The following is a 17094-nucleotide window of genomic DNA, read 5'->3' as shown; positions in this document are numbered from 1 at the left end:
TGAAATTATCTTTTTCACTCAGTGACCAAACTCTTTAGAAATGGCATTATTCATAAGAAATTGTTTTATTTCTGAATATAGTTCTACATGAGACATTTGTATGAATACTAGGAACCTTATTTTATTTAAGGAAAATAGAGAAAACCTTACAAAGATATATAGGAACCAAATGCAAAGGACAGACACACACTTTTTCCCAATTTTAAAATCACAGTTCTTTAGGAAAAATTACTAGTTTTTTCAAAAGTGGGATCAGCTACAACTGGACAAAAAACTAAGATCAGAAATCACAGGGATCCTGAACTTTCTCCTTCAAGTTATGTTGGAGATGAACAAGAGGGAGAAGACCCCAGACTTCAGCTAATGACACAGATTCCCCAACCACTTTTGGAGTTCTCCAGTTGGTTCTCCAGAGAATTGATTTGCTTTTGAAGGCGCTCTGTTTCATCTCGGAATCCTCCTTTTAGTAAATCTTCCTGTTCCTGAAGAGAAATAAATAGAATTTAAGAGCATGGAATAAAAGCAACTACACAGAACTCTGGGAATAATGTCCAGTTACCCAAAGCCTCAGAATGACCTGTGGAATGTTTGCCTCAGGCTGTGAACTAGAATGACAAGACCTGGGGAAGGTGCCAGAGTGACAGCTTCTGTTACCAGTTTCCCTGGGGTCCTGAGGGTAGGGTAGGGTGTGAGAGGCAGTGGAAGACCATCTGCTGAGAGGCCTCTCCAGAAGTCTAGACTACGAGTCCAAACTTGCATCTACAATAGCTAATGGGTCTGGGATCTCTGGCAGGAGCCACTGGTATAGAACAGAATACAGGCTAGATACTGGCACCTCTGCTGCCTTCTGCCTCTGGAAGAAGGACGTGGCTGCTTTAAATCCAGAGGTATCTGTCTTTCAAGGTGGTTAAAAAAAAGTTCATGGAAATACAAGTAAAGTTTATCTGACAGAGAAAAATAAGTCAAATAAAACTCCAATGGAATTAATAAGTTCTGTAATATAAAATATTAACTCATTTACATAGAGCTTGGAGGTTTGCAAAATCATTTTGCTCACTACATCCTAGTGAAGTAGGTCATGAAATGATGTGACCATTTTCTATATGAGGAAACTAAGACAAGGAGAGATGATAGTATTATGAGACTAGTTGGAGCCCTGTAGTCAGTGTGTGGTATTGGGTTCACCACTCAGAGCAAGAGAAGAAAGGAAAAAAGAAAGGAATTGTTATTGGAGATGAGAAAAGTGATACTGCTAGAGAATAAAAAATACATAGCATCCAAAGAAGCCCCAAAGAGGGAAAACAGCAAAAACCAAGGGGAAGACACAAAGAAACACTCAATGAGCTAACTGAACAAAATGAAAAGAATAATGAACAAGACACTAGAGAAAAATCCCAGATGTTTCCCCAAACCAAAACAATATTGACAACAAAGGAAGATAAAGATAATTGAACAAAGAGCAAGAAGATCAAAAATTAGATTAATTGGTACTCTAGAAGGTATTGATAAAAATAAAACTACTCTATAATGAAGATATATATAAGCAGAGAAGATTTCCCAGAATAGATCAGAGCTGAGAACAACCCACATTTGAAAAGCTTAAGGTGTCTGCATGAGGAAATCAGAAAATTCAGCCTCCAAGAGAGACCATTATTCAGATTTAACTATCAAGCAAGAAAAGTGAATTTTCTTATGAAAAAATGATGGTCACATTTCCCCAGAGTTCTTATAGTCTGTTTTACACACACACACACACACACACACACACACACACACACACACACACACACACATAAACTCTTATATAGCTTGCATATAAATGCATATACATGCCTACATATAATATCAAATTCAGGGACTTTTTAATTTTGTATTAGTTATTCCCCCATTCAGTAAAGTACTTACACACACACACTTTAGCAAATAGTGGGAAATTACATATGTATATAAATTTTATATATAGTTACATATAAACTATATAGTATATACATACTATTTCATATAAAGTATATGGGTGTGTGAATATACACTTTACTTTTGAAGGGAAATAATTACAGTGGAAAATTAAAACCTTAAACTTGATAATTTTATTTATATTCAAAATCCAATGAGACCTCAAATAACTTCTTTTACAAAAGACTGCAATTGAAATAAATATGGGAAGTGTCTGGTCTAGGGAGATCAGATATGGTCCTGCTTTGTAAGTTAATTTTTTTTCAACAAAAATAATAGGATACTTTAAGCACATTGTTAAATATGTTACATATTCAATGAAGTATGACATTTGTTCTTTTGTAACAAGAACAGAAACTAAGATATAAAATATATAATTTAAAAAATATATTAAGCAAGATAAAATACTTGTAAATAAAATAGCATTTTAAAAAGTAACAAAAGAGAATGTAAGGAAAGGAAGTGATAATTCTGAAAGTAAAAAGTCTTATTTCTAACAAAAATGAAAGTGATCACCAAATGTAGGAAAGATTGAAACATAAGTTTATGAAATCTAAATTTATTGTTTTAGTTAATCCAAAGGGCAAAAGAGAAGTATGTTCATTATTGATTACTATTTGTTCCAAACAAACTCTGCAAGGGATGCTATTTATCAGAGAAGTTTGATTTGAAAAGATCATGTGGCAAGAGTAAGCAATTACCAATAGCTATTTCATACATCATTAGTGTTTTTGTCAAGAAAGGTCTGGGAAGATGCCCAGCATGTTGGGTGGCTCCTCATGGATTTATATGACATAGTTGAGTCACTTCAAATGAGAGGGAATTGATTAGATTATCTCTGAGGTCTCTTCAAGCTCCAAATTTCTTTGGATCTTTTTTTAGCACAGTATTTTAAAGATTAGAAACTATTTCATATGCATGAACTCATAGATTACATAATGTACCTTGAGCTTCAGAGCCAGGGCCCTCTCTTGCTCTGCTACCATCAGTTTCCTTTCTGTTTCCATCTTTTCAGTTAATTGCTTTATGTGTTCCTGGTGGCTTTTTTCTTTCTGCTCCATCATCTCCAGGGTTGTCTTCTGTAATTCCTCTAAGTGCTTTGCAGCAGCCTCTGCAGCCTGAGCTTTCACACGCTCCACTGAGGTTGATGAAAAATTGGGGAAAATTAAAGAGAGGTAAAGTACTACTGGTGCCTACAGCAGTTTTCTTGCTCTGGTTTATTATCTCAGTTTGACTTAACTTCTTGGTGTTTATTAGAAAAAGTTATCAACAAACAAGTGAAGATACATGCCTAAAGATAGCATTGGTAACAAGAAAGAGCTCTTTTTGGATGTGATTTGGTCAAGTCACATTAAATAATCTATGGAGGCTTTGCCAGATGATCTAGGACCATGTTCATGAACTTCTCACCTTCAATATCTCTTTCCTTTGCTGAGAGTGACTGGTCTGCTTGCAGTATTGCTTCAACTACATCTTTCTTGGATTTCATATATTCCTGCAGAGTTTCCTCAGCCTGGCAACATGAACTCAAAGAATTAAGAAAAGGAAATAAAACTGTTGGAGCAAAGTTATTGATTGGCTGCTAATGCAAAATAAAATGACAGTGGGTCATTCCATTTGACATTATAGTTGTTCACCTTGGGACTTGGAAATGGCTCCCAAGGTTCCCTCTGAATGATTCAAGCCTGATTTATTTGCTAATGGATAGTTCACCTGTATCCCCTTCCTAGGCTGCTGGTAGTACTTCTGTTTCAGATCCTTGTTTCTCTGCACAAAGAGATGATAGCCCCCTGGTTTGGAGAAGGCCCCCTGCTTCACTTCTTCCTCCAGAGGACTGAAAATGTCCTGAAGCAAAGTTCTGCACCGTTTTGTGGACTCATGCAGGTTCTGTTTGCAAAAAGCTTCTCTCTTCGTTTCTAGCTGGTCCTTCAGAGCAATATAAAGGAAATGAGGTATAAAAAGTACAGTTGGGAGAATATGTCAGAAACTTATCAGAATTTCTAGAAGTGAATTCTTCAAAAAAAATCTTGCACTACCCCCCCCCATTTGGGCACATTCAGTAGCATTCCAAGCAGGATCATATTCTGGTTCTAGATTTATTATTATAGGATCCTCTGGTATATCAATCCTAAGAGATCTTAAAGATTATGAGAAGAGGGCAAATCAGTTTGAACAATATGTAATTTCCTAAAGCCCCTTTCATTTAATGTATTTATCTTAGACTACAATACTCAATCCTTCAAACTCTTTCATATGTAATCACAGTCAACAAAATCTTTGCTATGTGACTCTTTTACATTAAAGGAGATTGCATATGGTTCATATGGCTGAAGGCCATGACCGTAGAGCCTAGTAAGCTCTTGTTCTCAGGAAGTCTTATTTTCCTTTCTGGGCCTGCCCTCCTTCATGTAGACCCTTCTCTCCCATGCATAGGAATAATCAAAATACCGCCAGTTCCTTCTGGAATTTCTGGCCCACATCCTTGAAAGAATCTTTCATAAAGACTTCAATGGCTTCCTTCTCACAGGTGGCATGTATGTCCAACAACTCCCTAAGGGTTTCTGTGGGGAACTGAACCCTTTGTTTCATCATCTCTTCATAGTATGTAAGGGCCCTTTGAACTGCAGCTGAGTTCTCTATTTGAGACAGTGCCAGGACTGCATTTTCTATACAGGGCATATCTCCACTGGTGATGGCCTCGAGATAGGTCAGGACCAGGTTCTCTAGACCTAGAGAGAAAACAAAAATGAACCATTAGGAACTATTAGGAAAATAAGTCAGAGCCCATCATGCTAAATAATGTATATTTCATTTTTCATTATATCTTAATTATTTTCCATCTTAATTGTTGTACCATTGGGAAAGTATTGGGCATAGAGTATTGAAGGTATTCAAATTGGCCTTTTCCAACTAACATGATTCTGTAAAATCTTCAGGGAATTTTTTATGTGGGAGCAAGAAGTGTCCTTAATGGTAATAAAGGGAAGCAATGAATAGAATAGTTAACAGTACATTCTCATTCCTAAAAAGGGTAGCTCAGGCCATTCTCTTGATAACTCCATTTGTCTTCCTTCTTGCTAACAGAACTTATTATACTACATAATAGTTATAAAAATTTTCTTGTGTTAATTATTGCACCATTGGTGAAGGATTGGTGATAGGTATGGTACTGAAGATTTTCAGGTTAGACTTTTCTAACTCTAACTTTTTAATTATCTTTTAGGGCATTTATTTAGCCTTTTAGAGGTTTTCTAGCATAGGAGCAAGAAGTGTTCAAGTGAACTCTAGTGGATGTGAGAGACCATGGACAGGAGCCTGGGATGGTTTTTTTTTTTTGTTATCTAATCAACCAGATTATATTCTTATCAGGGGCTCTCCTAAGAAGGTTCTCTCTTATATACTTCCCTTTCCTGTTCTCTTAAAAACAGCAGAAGAAAAGTACTGGAAGGATGACTAGGAGGGAGAAAGGACTCACGGGGTCCATTGACTGTGATGCCTCCCTGGAGGGTTTTCACTTGGGAATCCTGGAAGATATAGGAACAGAAGCTTTTAACTTGTTCCACAAATTCAGGATCCAGTTCACTGTCATTAAGTTTCTCAAGCTGGGAAAGCTTCTTTCGGTGGACGGGTCGGTCAAAGATAAAACATTTCTTCTTGGGGAAGAACTGGCGGATACACTGACGAGGTAGGTTGAACATTTTAACTTCCTCAGGTTTACCTGAAAGAAGGAAAAGAGGAATCTGTATTATAGAATAAAGCTTGAACTGAAGACACATTCTCTAAAATTATGTTCTTTTTCAGGGACCGGCATTTGGAGTGACATAACTTATTTGTGCTTAGTTCTTTGCACTCCCCCTAGGTTTTTATTGACTCCCACATTAGAATATGAGTTACTTGAAGGTACAAACTGCTCCCCACCCCTCCCCTTTTTGTATATACAAAGTTTAGCTCTATACTTGGTACAGTAAACATGCTTAATAAAAGCTCTTTGATGATGATGATGATGATGATGATGATGATGACAGTGACTAAAATAAGACAAAGTACTTGTTCCAAAAATAAGAAGAGGGTTTCAATTTTTCACTGAAATCAATAGTCATCAACCAAAATGAAATAGAACCATAACTAGAGAAATATATATTCAAACTATAAAATAAATTCCAGAGAAGGCCACCCCTTCCCCCCCCCTCCCTTTTCTTCCCACATCACTGCTCAAGTCTTAAGTCCTAGTACCTTTTTTAGGCTTCAATGCTGCCTCCAAGTACTCATCAGAAGTGATGGGTTTTCCATCAATTTCCAGCTCCAAAGTGAAATCACGCACAGTCCATACAAAATCTGGGAAAAAACTCACAAAATCTGAGGAATTTTCTACTTCATCAGAATTGGGAGCAGATTTGCTCCTAATGCACTCTGATAGCTCAGTCACGTAGCTGGGGAATTAATTAAGGAAAAATAGCAGAAAAAAGCATCAGCTCTTGTTCCACAATTCCTTCAGTTCTCTGAAATCTTTATCTACCCCTGATCCTGAATTAACTGATTATATTTTCATCATCAAACTTGAGTAAATTCTTTAGAACTCATGATATAAATATAAACCCAATCATACATATATATATATATATATATATATATATATATATATATATATATATATATATATACACACATATACACATATACCTGTCCTTAGAATATGAGGAACAGAACACATATTTCAGAGAGATGTCTGAGGAAAGTGAAGATACTCTTCTAGTCCCTTCCCCAGCTGCACTCTTCCTCCAAATCACAGAAGGATACTGCAGCTGGTCCATGGCCTGCTGGTTGATGGTGCCCATGCTGTTGTAGACAAAGGTGCTGCTCAGGAGCACAGACAGGGCGAAGATCCATGTGTCATTCTTGTTGTTGCCCTATAAGTCAAATCCCATTTCCTGACCTTATTACATGATGCTTTTCCACTCCCATTGTAGCTCCTGGATTAGCATTATCTATGTACTAGGTAAAAATCAGTTTCCTTGAGTTTTTACAGACCTAAGACTTATAATAATACATTTTCTCCTTTATTTTCAATCATGAACAATGAATTTTCCTTCTTACCTTTTCCACATCGCCCAGTCCCTCAGTGTCCAAGAGAACAAGGGTATGATTTAGTTTCTTGGGATGAGGAACACACCACATCCAGATTCCCTTGGTGTGAGACTGCACTGTGGAACCAAGGGAAAAACCTGCACAAGAGTTTGGAGAGATGAGCAGGGAACAGTATATAATGAATGTCTTTTGAGATTAATGAAGTTGTGTAATGTTAATCATTTACTGCAAGAAAATTAGTTAATTTCCCATTGTGAAGAAGAGAGGAGATTGCATATAATAGAATTAGTCCTTTAGGTTTAATTTTTAAATTACCCTTAGAGAGAGATAGTTACCTGATCACTGCAAGTGGGAACCTTTTCTAGTACTTCAGAGACCAATAGGGATGCCTAGAAAGTTTATCCTTATTGATTTTTTGTTTGTTCATTCATTCATCAATTCATCCATCCATCTGTTCATCCATCCATCTATCTGTCCGTCTGTCCATCCATTCATCTATTCATCCATTTGATTTATTTAGATAGCTTTTACTAGACAACTATTTTGTGCAAGATGCTTTCTTAGAACCTATGAGTGATACAACAGGCCATGGCATTTTTCTTCAAGAATTTTTGTCTTAGGAGATATAAGATATTCATAAAAAAAACTATGTTAAAATGTGCCTTGGCAGGCATAAAATATGAAAGAAATTCAGGGGAGGAAAATTTCATTTCTTGACTTAAGGGTCTGGGATCTTTTCAGAGAGGAAGAGGGGCACCTAAATTGAACTGTGAAGATCAAGTGGGATTTTCACCTGTGGAAATATGACCAGGAAGAGTAGGGAATAGTGACAGTGAGCACCTAGAAACAGATAATTGTCTACATTGCTTGAATTCTAGAATATGTGAAAGGAAATAGTATCAAATATATCTATAAAAATAAAGGGGGACCCATTAGTTACAGAACCCTGGACTTAAAGTGAGAAGGGACTATGGAGATCATCTGATTTTACTCTTTCATTTTGGAGATGAAGTCAGAGAACCAAAGAGATGTGCTCAGTTTATTTATTTATTTAATTATGAGAATTGGCTCCTAATACCAGATTCTTTGACTCCTTTGCTTTTAGTATTATGCTCTCAGTATCAAACTTTAGTCATGAAGTTTATTAAAATACTCATATAAATTACCATCACAGTTATCCTAGTCCCAAAGGGAACCTTGAGTCCTGTTCTATTGGCATCTAAGTCAGTGTGACATAGATTAGAGAGTATGAGGCTTCAAAATGGAAAGACCTGGATTAAATCCCACCTCTAATACTTGTGGGACTATTGGCAAGGACCTTATGCCTCAGTTTCTTCATCTGTAAAATGTTGATAATAATACCAATATTACCTACCTCCTAGGTTTGTTGTGAGGCCCAAATGGAAGAAGGTATATAAAATGCTTTGTAAATTTTATAGTGATATAAATAAATATTCATATGTATGTAAGATATGTAAGATATGTATATTTTGTAATATATAAATATGATATTTTATATGAATATTATACATATACACATTATATTACATATCACATACAATTCTATAATTTATCACATTAAATTTATGTAGTATCTACAGCATATATAAGGTATCATACATATGCCTATTATAAGTACATATCATGCACATAATATACAAATAGTTCAAACTACATATATGTTTATATGTCTATTATTTTTTAAATTTTTTTATTAAAGATATTAGTTGAGTTTTACAGTTTTCCTCCCAATCTTACTTCCCTCCCTCCACCCCTGCCATGGAAAGCATTCTGTCAGTCTTTACTTTGTTTCCATGTTGTGCCTTGATCCAAATTGAGTGTGATGAGAAAGAAATCATATCCTTAAGGAAGAGACAAGAAGTCTAAGAAGTAACAAGATCAGACAATAAGATATCCGTTTTTTTTCTAAATTAAAGGGAATAGTCCTTGAACTTTGTTCAAACTCCACATCTCCTTATCTGGATACAGATGGCACTCTTCTTTGCAGACAGCCCAAAATTGTTCCCAATTGTTGCACTGATGGAATGAGCGAGTCCTTCAGGGTTGAACATCACCCCCATGTTGCTGTTAGGGTGTACAGTGTTTTTCTGGTTCTGCTCATCTCACTCAGCATCAGTTCATGCAAATCCCTCCAGGCTTCCCTGAAATCCCATCCTTCCTGGTTTCTAATAGAACAATAGTGTTGTTCCATGACATACATATACCACAGTTTGCTAAGCCACTCCCCAATTGAAGGACATTTACTTGATTTCCTATTCTTTGCCACAACAAACAGGGCTGCTATAAATATTTTTGTACAAGTGATGTTTTTACCCTTTTTCATCATTTCTTCAGGGTAGAGACCCAGTAGTGGTATTGCTGGGTCAAAGGGTATGCACATTTTTGTTGCCCTTTGGGTGTAGTTCCAAATAGCTCTCCAGAAAGGTTGGATCAGTTCACAGCTCCACCAAGACTGTAATAGTGTTCCAGATTTCCCACAACCCTTCCAACAATGATCATTATCCTTTCTGATCATATCTGCCAATCTGAGAGGTGTGAGGTGGTACCTCAGAGAAGCTTTAATTTTCATTTCTCTAATAATTAATGATTTAGAACAATTTTCATATGGCTATGGATTGCTTTGATTTCCTCATCTGTAAATTGCCTTTGCATATCCTTTTATCAATTGGGGAATGGCTTTTTGCTTTACAAATTTGTTTTAAAAATATGTAGATTATTATTAAGGCAAAGTGAAGAAAACTTCTCCTTTGACTCTCAGATTACTCCAAGGGGTCTATAAATCAGAGGTCAGAATGAGACCTTACCTTTCCAAGTCTTTTCTTCCTTGCTAAAGAGAAGTCAGCAAAAAGAATAATGGACAGTTATGTCTTCTATACATACCATTATTTTACTGATTACACATACCTGATTTTTTCCCTGCCAGCTTATTCATCAGGTAGGACTTGCCAGTGCGACACAGACCCACAATAGCTACCACCACCACAGGATTGGTTATTGAGGAAAGAATCTCCAGAGATTTCTGATTCACCTTCATTTGTTCCTTTGTGTTTTCAATTAAACACACTGGGGCTGACATTTGGACACCAGATGCCATCTTGAAAGTGGTGTGTTATCTGCAAATAGAAAGTCTGGTCAAATAGGTCCTGAGATGCACAATAGTTATTTCCAAATATTGAGCCCCCACAAAACTGCTCTCCTACATTATTTATGACTCTTCCCATATCTTGTCTCCTTTAACAACCAGAGACTTTTCTGATCTAATCAGTCAAATATTTGTGAGTATTTAGCTTCTGTCTCTTCACATCCCATCTACAAGAGAAAGCAGTGATGTCTACTCCAGTTCTCTCAATTTGTGTGAGTCTGAACATAAAATTGTATAATTTAAACCCAGAAGGAACATTATAACATATATAACCCAGTCCACTGTCATAGCACATATGAAGAAAATGAGTCCCATTGAGGTTCATTGATATATTTAGTAGTATGGAAGTATAGCTATTCAGGATTCCTATTTCTTTTAAAATATTAAGAAGTAATATTAAGATAGTGTTCTGACATATATTCCTCAGTTTTACTTGGATAGAAAACCTAATGCATTGAAATATTTTTGCTTCATTTTTACAAAAGACCTGACTTATTTCTCAAGGGAGGGACTTGACTGACTCAAAGAGGAACCCAGCATCTCTGGAACTGATAAAGAGAAGTAACCACATGAAGAAGATGAAGTCTTTGAGATGTTCTGTATTGTGTTATTAAAGGGACAGAAATGTAAAGCAGTGGAGTCTGGTAGAAAGAACACTGGTTTTGGGACCATAGACAAGTCATTTAACTTCTTTGTGCTTCAGTTTTTCTTTTTGCTAAATAAAGAACTTGGGGGTGGCTAGGTGGCGCTGTGGATAGAGCACCGGCCCTGAAGTCAGGAGTACCTGAGTTCAAATGTGATCTCAGACACCTAATAATTACCTAGCTGTGTGGCCTTGGGCAAGCCACTTAACCCCATTTGCCTTGCAAAAAAAAAATCTTAAAAAAAAAAAGTTGGACCTATTAAAGATGATCTCCAGGATCTTATAAATTGGAGCTGGGAAATTATAAAGCAACCTCATCACTCTTGTCTCTTTCACATACTTCTTTTCCTTGGCCTAGTTGTCATTAAAAAAGAAGGAAAAGGTGTTCTTCACTTGTCTTGAGGTAAGCTCCTGAGCACTGTTTGTGTCCCATAATTGACTGTTCTCTGTTTTCCTTAACAAATCCCAAATATTTTACCCCCTTTCTACCTGAACCCAACTTTATAGAACTCCTGCTTCCTTTTTCCATATGAAGATAGTTGAATGGAATGAAGAACCAAAAAGAAGGTAGAGCAAGTAGAGTAATAGACCAAAGAGAGGATGCAAGTAAAAAGTTGATTAAAAAAGGGCAAACTGTTGGGGGATAAGGAATCTATTCTTAGGTGAAGTATCTTAAGGTAACTTTAAATTTTTGAATATTATTTATTTATTTTTTTTTTTACAAAGAAAAAGCTCTGGTTAGAATGGGAGAAGGACTTAACAAAAGAAGATTTAAGAGAAGTAAATGACTGCTGCCAATAGTTTTGCAGGACCCTTCATGAGATGTGTGTGTTTTTAAAGATGACAAAATCAGCAGGACTCAATCATTTTTCTCCTAGTGAGAGACAGTTCCACAGTAAATATAGTGTTAGACCTAGGTCAGATTTGAGTTGGAATTCTACTTCAGATAGTTACTGGCTCTGTGACCTTGGGCATGTCACTTCCCTTCTGACCTCAATGATCTCATCTTTAAAAATGGGGGTTCTTGGGGCTGCTAGCTGGCACAGTGGATAGAGCACCAGCCCTGGAGTCAGGAGTGCCTGAGTTCAAATCTGGCCTCAGACACTTAATAATTACTTAACTGTGTGGCCTTTGGGCAAGCCACTTAACCCCATTGCCTTGCAAAAACCTAAAAAAATGGGGGCTCTTTGTAAACTGCAACCTTTATGTCTGATACTTTCCTAATGTTGCAATAATTAATAATTCTATTTGTTTTTGGAAGGGTCTGAATGACTGGGGCTATGCATAGGTTGTACATGTGGAGAGCAAAAAAAAAATGGCATCATTGAGATAAGTTGTCATTAGATCTTCGAATCATGGATTTGGAATTGGCATGGCCTTAGACTTGTCCAACCCTGTCATTTTAGAGATAATGAAAATGAAGGCCCAGACACAGGTGAAGTGACTTAGCCTATATCACCTATGTAGTGAATGACAGAGGCATAATTTGAATTCAGAGCCTCTGACTCCTACTTGTCCTAGTCAGGAGGTAAGCCCAGGAGAGTGTTATGTGTGTGTCTAGCTAGGTGAGTGTTGTGTGTATATATGAATTTGTGGGTATGTGTTTGGGCATTTATGTGCATGTCGTGTATGTTTTGGAATTATACCTGTAATTTCATTGGAGTGGGAGCTCTCAACAAAGACCCTCCCTCTCTTGGTATAGAAGGACACCCTGTTCTATGACTTGGCATCTTGAAGAGTCCTCTGGGTCAATGGGCTGGGATAGGTCAGAAGCAGGACCTGTCCCAGGTCTCTTTGGCTCTGAGACAGCTCTGGCTCCTTCTGCCCACACCTACCATGTGCTCCCTTATCCTCTGTGATGATACCGAAGAGATCAAATTCCTCCAGAACTGTTCAGCTCCATGAATTGCAGTCAGTTATGAAGCCTCAGAAACAACCTCTTTTCCTAAAGCCATCCAGACCATTGTCTTCTTCCAGTTCATTTTGAGTCCATCTCCATGTCCACGGACAGCATCTGTCTGTTAATCACTAGGAAACTTTCATCTACTTGGTTTTCCCTTGCAATTATTGAGGTCAAACTTGGGTGGTTTGTCTCTTTTGGGGACCCCATAGTGGTGGGGAGGGGTTGAGGCAAATTGAAGGGTCTGCAGGCCTCATCCTCTGCAGGGGACCCTTCCTCCATTTAGGTAAGGGATTCATCTTTGTGTGTCATTAGCAATCTGGGGAAGCCCATTGACCCTTCCTCAGAGATGGTATTTAAATGCATAAAACAAGTTACACACATTACCTAAGAAGTCAATAACAGCAAAGATAGTTCTCAACATATTTTTTTCCATCCAGGGTCGCAGGGTCCTTTGAACTCCCTTGGGGGATCATGGACCTACATCAAGAAACCCTTTTGTTGACTATATGGGGCATCCTCCTGGACCCCTTGAATGAGTACATATGTTTTTATGTACTGATATTAATAATTAGTAATGACTATGTTTCCCTTTTTATCTTATCTAATAATAAAATTAATAGCTAGCATTTATAGGACATTCCTATGTGTCTTGTCTGTGCTTTATAAATCTATTTGGTCTTTACAACAGTCCTGAGAGGAAGAGGCTGTTATTATCTTCATTTTTGGGGGAAACAGAGGCAGGCAGAAGATCTGTGACTTGTCCACCAGGATATGTCTGGAGCTGCCTACAGGTCCATCGACTGTGCTCTGTGGCCCCCTTAGGGTCTCTTCCTTAGGGTCCCCCCAGACTCTCTCCCTAGGCCCCTCCCCAGGCTCCCTCCCCAGGCCTTCCCCCCCTCGGCTCCCTCCCCAGACCTCCCTCCCCAGATCTGCCCCCCCCCCCCCCGCTCCCTCCCCCAGACCTCCCTCCCCAGGGTCCCTCCCAGGGTCCCTTCCTCCGGGCTCCTGACTGGGAAGGGCCCTGGCCTGGGCCATCTGTGTTGCCCTCTGGTGGCTGACATGAGATGACACTATGGAGGGAAAACCCCTCTCCCTGGATTGGGGGTCTGAGCACCGCCCTCCCCCAGACTTCAGGCTGAGCTCTTCAGCCCCAAAGTTCTCAGCTTCCCTCTTGGCTTGGCTCCTTTCTTTTGGCTCTAATTCACTACTACTTTTGAGCCCAGCAGTGAGCATTCCCCTTGGACTTCAAGCTTGCAGAGAGCTGGCAGCCCATTTTATAGGTGAGGAAGCCAGTGGGGGACTAGGCCAGAGCTTGATCCAGTCCCCCTCCCCAGCCCCCCCCCCAGGTTCCCCAACCAGTCGTGGGCTCTGCAGAAGCCTCAGCTGCAGACTCCCAGCGCCAGATTCAGTGCTTTCCACTGCCTGCACCACAAAAGCCCCTCAGGTGGTAAAGGAAGCCAGCGGTCCCTTGGCCCAGCTAACTCATATATCTTTAAATGCTTATATGAAGAAATTAGAGAAAGAGGAAATCAGTGAACTTAATATGCAACTAAAAAAATTAGAGAAAGAACAAATTAAAACTCCCCAGTTAAATACCAAATTAGAAATTCTAAAAATTAAAGGAGAAATTAATAAAATTGGAAGCAAGAAAACTATTGAACTAATAAATAAAACCAAGAGTTGGTTTTATGAAAAAAACCAATACAACTGATAAACCTCTGGTCAATTTGATTAAAAAAAGAAAACCAAATTACTAGTATCATAAATGAAAAAGTGAACTCACCACCAATGAGGAGGAAATTAAAGTAATAATTCAGAATTATTTTGCCCAGCTCTATGCCAATAAATTTGACAGTATAAGTGAAATGGATGAATATTTACAAAAGTATAAGTTGCCCAGATTAAATGAAGAGGAAATTAAATACCTTAAATAACCCTATCTCAGAAAAAGAAATTCAACAAGCCATTATTGAGCTCCCTAAGAAAAAATCTCCAGGGTCAGATGGATTCACAAGTGAATTCTATCAAACATTCAAGGAACAACTGGTTCCAATTCTATATAAACTCTTTGGAAAAATAGGTGAAGACAGAACTCTGCCTAACTCTTTCTATGACACCAATATGGTGCTGATACCTAAACCAGGAAGAGTTAAAACAGAAAGAAAATTATAGACCTATTTCTCTGATGAATATAGATTCAAAAATCTTAAATAAAATCTTAGTAAAATGACTACAACACAAGTTATCACTAGGATAATACATTATGTTCAAGTAAGATTTATCCCAGGAATGCAGGGTTGATTCAATATTAGGAAAACTGTCAGTATAATTAATTATATCAGCAACAAACTTATCAGAAATCATATGATTATCCCAATAGATGCTGAAAAAGCCTTTGACAAAATACAGCATCCCTTCCTATTAAAAACACTAGAGAGTGTAGGAATAAATGGACTGTTCCTTAGAATAGTAAGCAGTATCTATCTGAAGCCATCAACAAGCATTATATGCAATGGGGATAGACTAGAGGCATTCCCAGTAGGATCAGGGGTGAAACAAGGATACCCCTTATCACCACTACTATTCAGTAATATTGTATTAGAAATGTTAGCTTCAGCAATAAGAGAAGAAAAAGAAATCAAAGTAATTAGAATAGGATAAGGAAGAGACAAAACTCTTCCTCTTCTGTCCTGAAAAGCAGGGAGGGGAATGCAGCCTCAGCCATTGAGAGCCTGGATAAGTCATATCATCTTGGTTGCTTGGGTTTCCCTGTCTGTAAACTGGGGACAACAGCAGCCCCTCCTCCCAGGCTTGTGGTCAAGTGACTTACCACTCTCACTCCAAGAATGCCGGTAGTGTTCCCCCCACCCCCATCAGTGAGTTTTAGATCCTCTGAGAGCAGGAATCTCAGAAGCTCCATCCTTGGGCCCGGTGCACTGGATGGGCTCTATGCTGCTGTAGTTCCTTCTTCAACCTCTCCCCACCAGCCAAAGCCTTTGCTCTGTTCACAGATCTTTTTGTATTTGCACCTCACAGCCCAATTTCTGGATAGTAAGTGCTTAATAAATCTATTGATTGTTTGATTGACCTTTTGTTGTTCTCTGATCCCTTGGCTGGTCTGGGGAAGCCTCTGGACCCCTTCCCATAAGAATGTTTTCTTATGTGCAAGAGAACATTGGATTTGATAAGCCAGTTCTATTGAAATGAATCATTCCCCCTTCTAAGATCACAATCCCCCCATTTGTCCATGAACCTTTGGGTTGTCCTGAAGCCTCCCCGTAAGAACCTCTCTGAGTCAGAGCCCTGGGTCCAGGGCTAGAGCAAGGATTGAACTAGTGAGAGCAAGAAAATGAGAAGGAAAGGGGGAAGCATCCCCTCAGTCACAGAAAAAGGAAGAAGAGAAGGGCTGGTCATGAACTATCCATGAAATGGGGGAAGAGGGAGGGCAGAGGGAGGGCTTGGCCCCAGCAAGTGCTTGGGACCATCCACTGGTTCCTTCAGGATTGGAACTGGCCTGGTCCTGATGTCCCACCCTGGTCAGGGCAGCTGGATCTGGGACTCAGACTTAGCCAGCCATCAACAGATGTGGTAAGGGCTAACCCTATGGCAGCTCTCCACTAGGAGATGGGGAGAGAGAAGAGGAGCCAGCCTGGAGGATCCTGGGGGTGAACCACAGAAAAGGCGACTGGAGAGGCATGGGATAGAAAGCCATGCCTTGCCAGCCACTCAGGAGTCGTGTGTGTGTGTGTGTGTGTGTGTGTGTGTGTGTGTGTGTGTGAGTCTGTGTGTGTTTGAATGTGTGTGTGTGTGTATGTGTGTGTGTGTGTGTGTGTGTGTTCATGTGTTCATTCCCCCTTCCTGCTGCAGGGTTCTCTATCAGAGACTAAAGATTCAGAAACTATCAAAGAAGAAAATCCAGAACAAATCCTTACCAGTTCTCCTTGATGCTGAGGAGAGTTGCTTCTGGTCCTCTTCTTTCCTCCTCCTCCCCGACTGGCTGTCTCTGCTGTCTCTGCTTCCCTGCCTTGGGTGTTTCTGGGCTTTCACAATAGGTTTAAAGATTTATAAGAAAAGGAACATCAGAAAAGGAAGAAACCAAGAAATGAAACAGAAAGAAAAAACATTTTCTCTTTGAGTCACCAGTTAACTTGAGAGACCAAAAAAGGAGATGAGGGGGCAGGCTCTCTGGGGCCAGTGTTTCTCTGGCAAAACTGCCAGAAGGGCAGGAACATAGGCTAGGGTAAAACAAATACCACACAGTTCTGCAGGTTTGGAGTTTTTCAAGATTTGTGGGGTATTTTGGGAATTAATTTCCAACAAAAGACAACACAATGGAAGAATGTCGTG

The 17094-nt window shown here is 38.9% G+C and overlaps 1 protein-coding gene across 1 annotated transcript; it reads right to left on the bottom strand.

Moving 5' to 3' along the window:
* Positions 1 to 29: 29 nt before the first annotated feature.
* LOC141512645 (guanylate-binding protein 2-like) lies at positions 30 to 16875 on the bottom strand. The gene is made up of 11 exons (XM_074221742.1): positions 16680 to 16875; positions 9964 to 10172; positions 7048 to 7175; positions 6751 to 6860; positions 6187 to 6383; positions 5429 to 5671; positions 4402 to 4682; positions 3667 to 3879; positions 3364 to 3466; positions 2898 to 3091; positions 30 to 482 (listed from the first exon to the last, which is right to left on the bottom strand). The coding sequence occupies exons 2-11, from the start codon at positions 10151 to 10153 to the stop codon at positions 357 to 359; spliced, it is 1785 nt and encodes a 594-aa protein (XP_074077843.1). The 5' UTR covers positions 10154 to 10172; positions 16680 to 16875; the 3' UTR covers positions 30 to 356.
* Positions 16876 to 17094: the final 219 nt, after the last annotated feature.

This window comes from Macrotis lagotis, chromosome 2 (genome assembly GCF_037893015.1).
Source record: "Macrotis lagotis isolate mMagLag1 chromosome 2, bilby.v1.9.chrom.fasta, whole genome shotgun sequence".
NCBI classification, from domain to species: Eukaryota; Metazoa; Chordata; class Mammalia; order Peramelemorphia; family Peramelidae; genus Macrotis; species Macrotis lagotis.
Note: the sequence above shows the minus strand (reverse complement) of the source record. Positions and strands in the feature narration are given on the sequence as shown.

Coding starts and splice junctions, on each gene's coding strand:
- LOC141512645 (XM_074221742.1), bottom strand. CDS start 10,153: ATGGCATCTGGTGTCCAAATGTCAGCCCCAGTGTGTTTAATTGAAAAC. Junction 6,384..6,750: donor CAGGCCATGGACCAGCTGCA/GTATCCTTCTGT, acceptor TTAATTCCCCAG/CTACGTGACTGAGCTATCAG. Junction 3,092..3,363: donor AAAGGAAAGAGATATTGAAG/GTGAGAAGTTCA, acceptor CATCAACCTCAG/TGGAGCGTGTGAAAGCTCAG.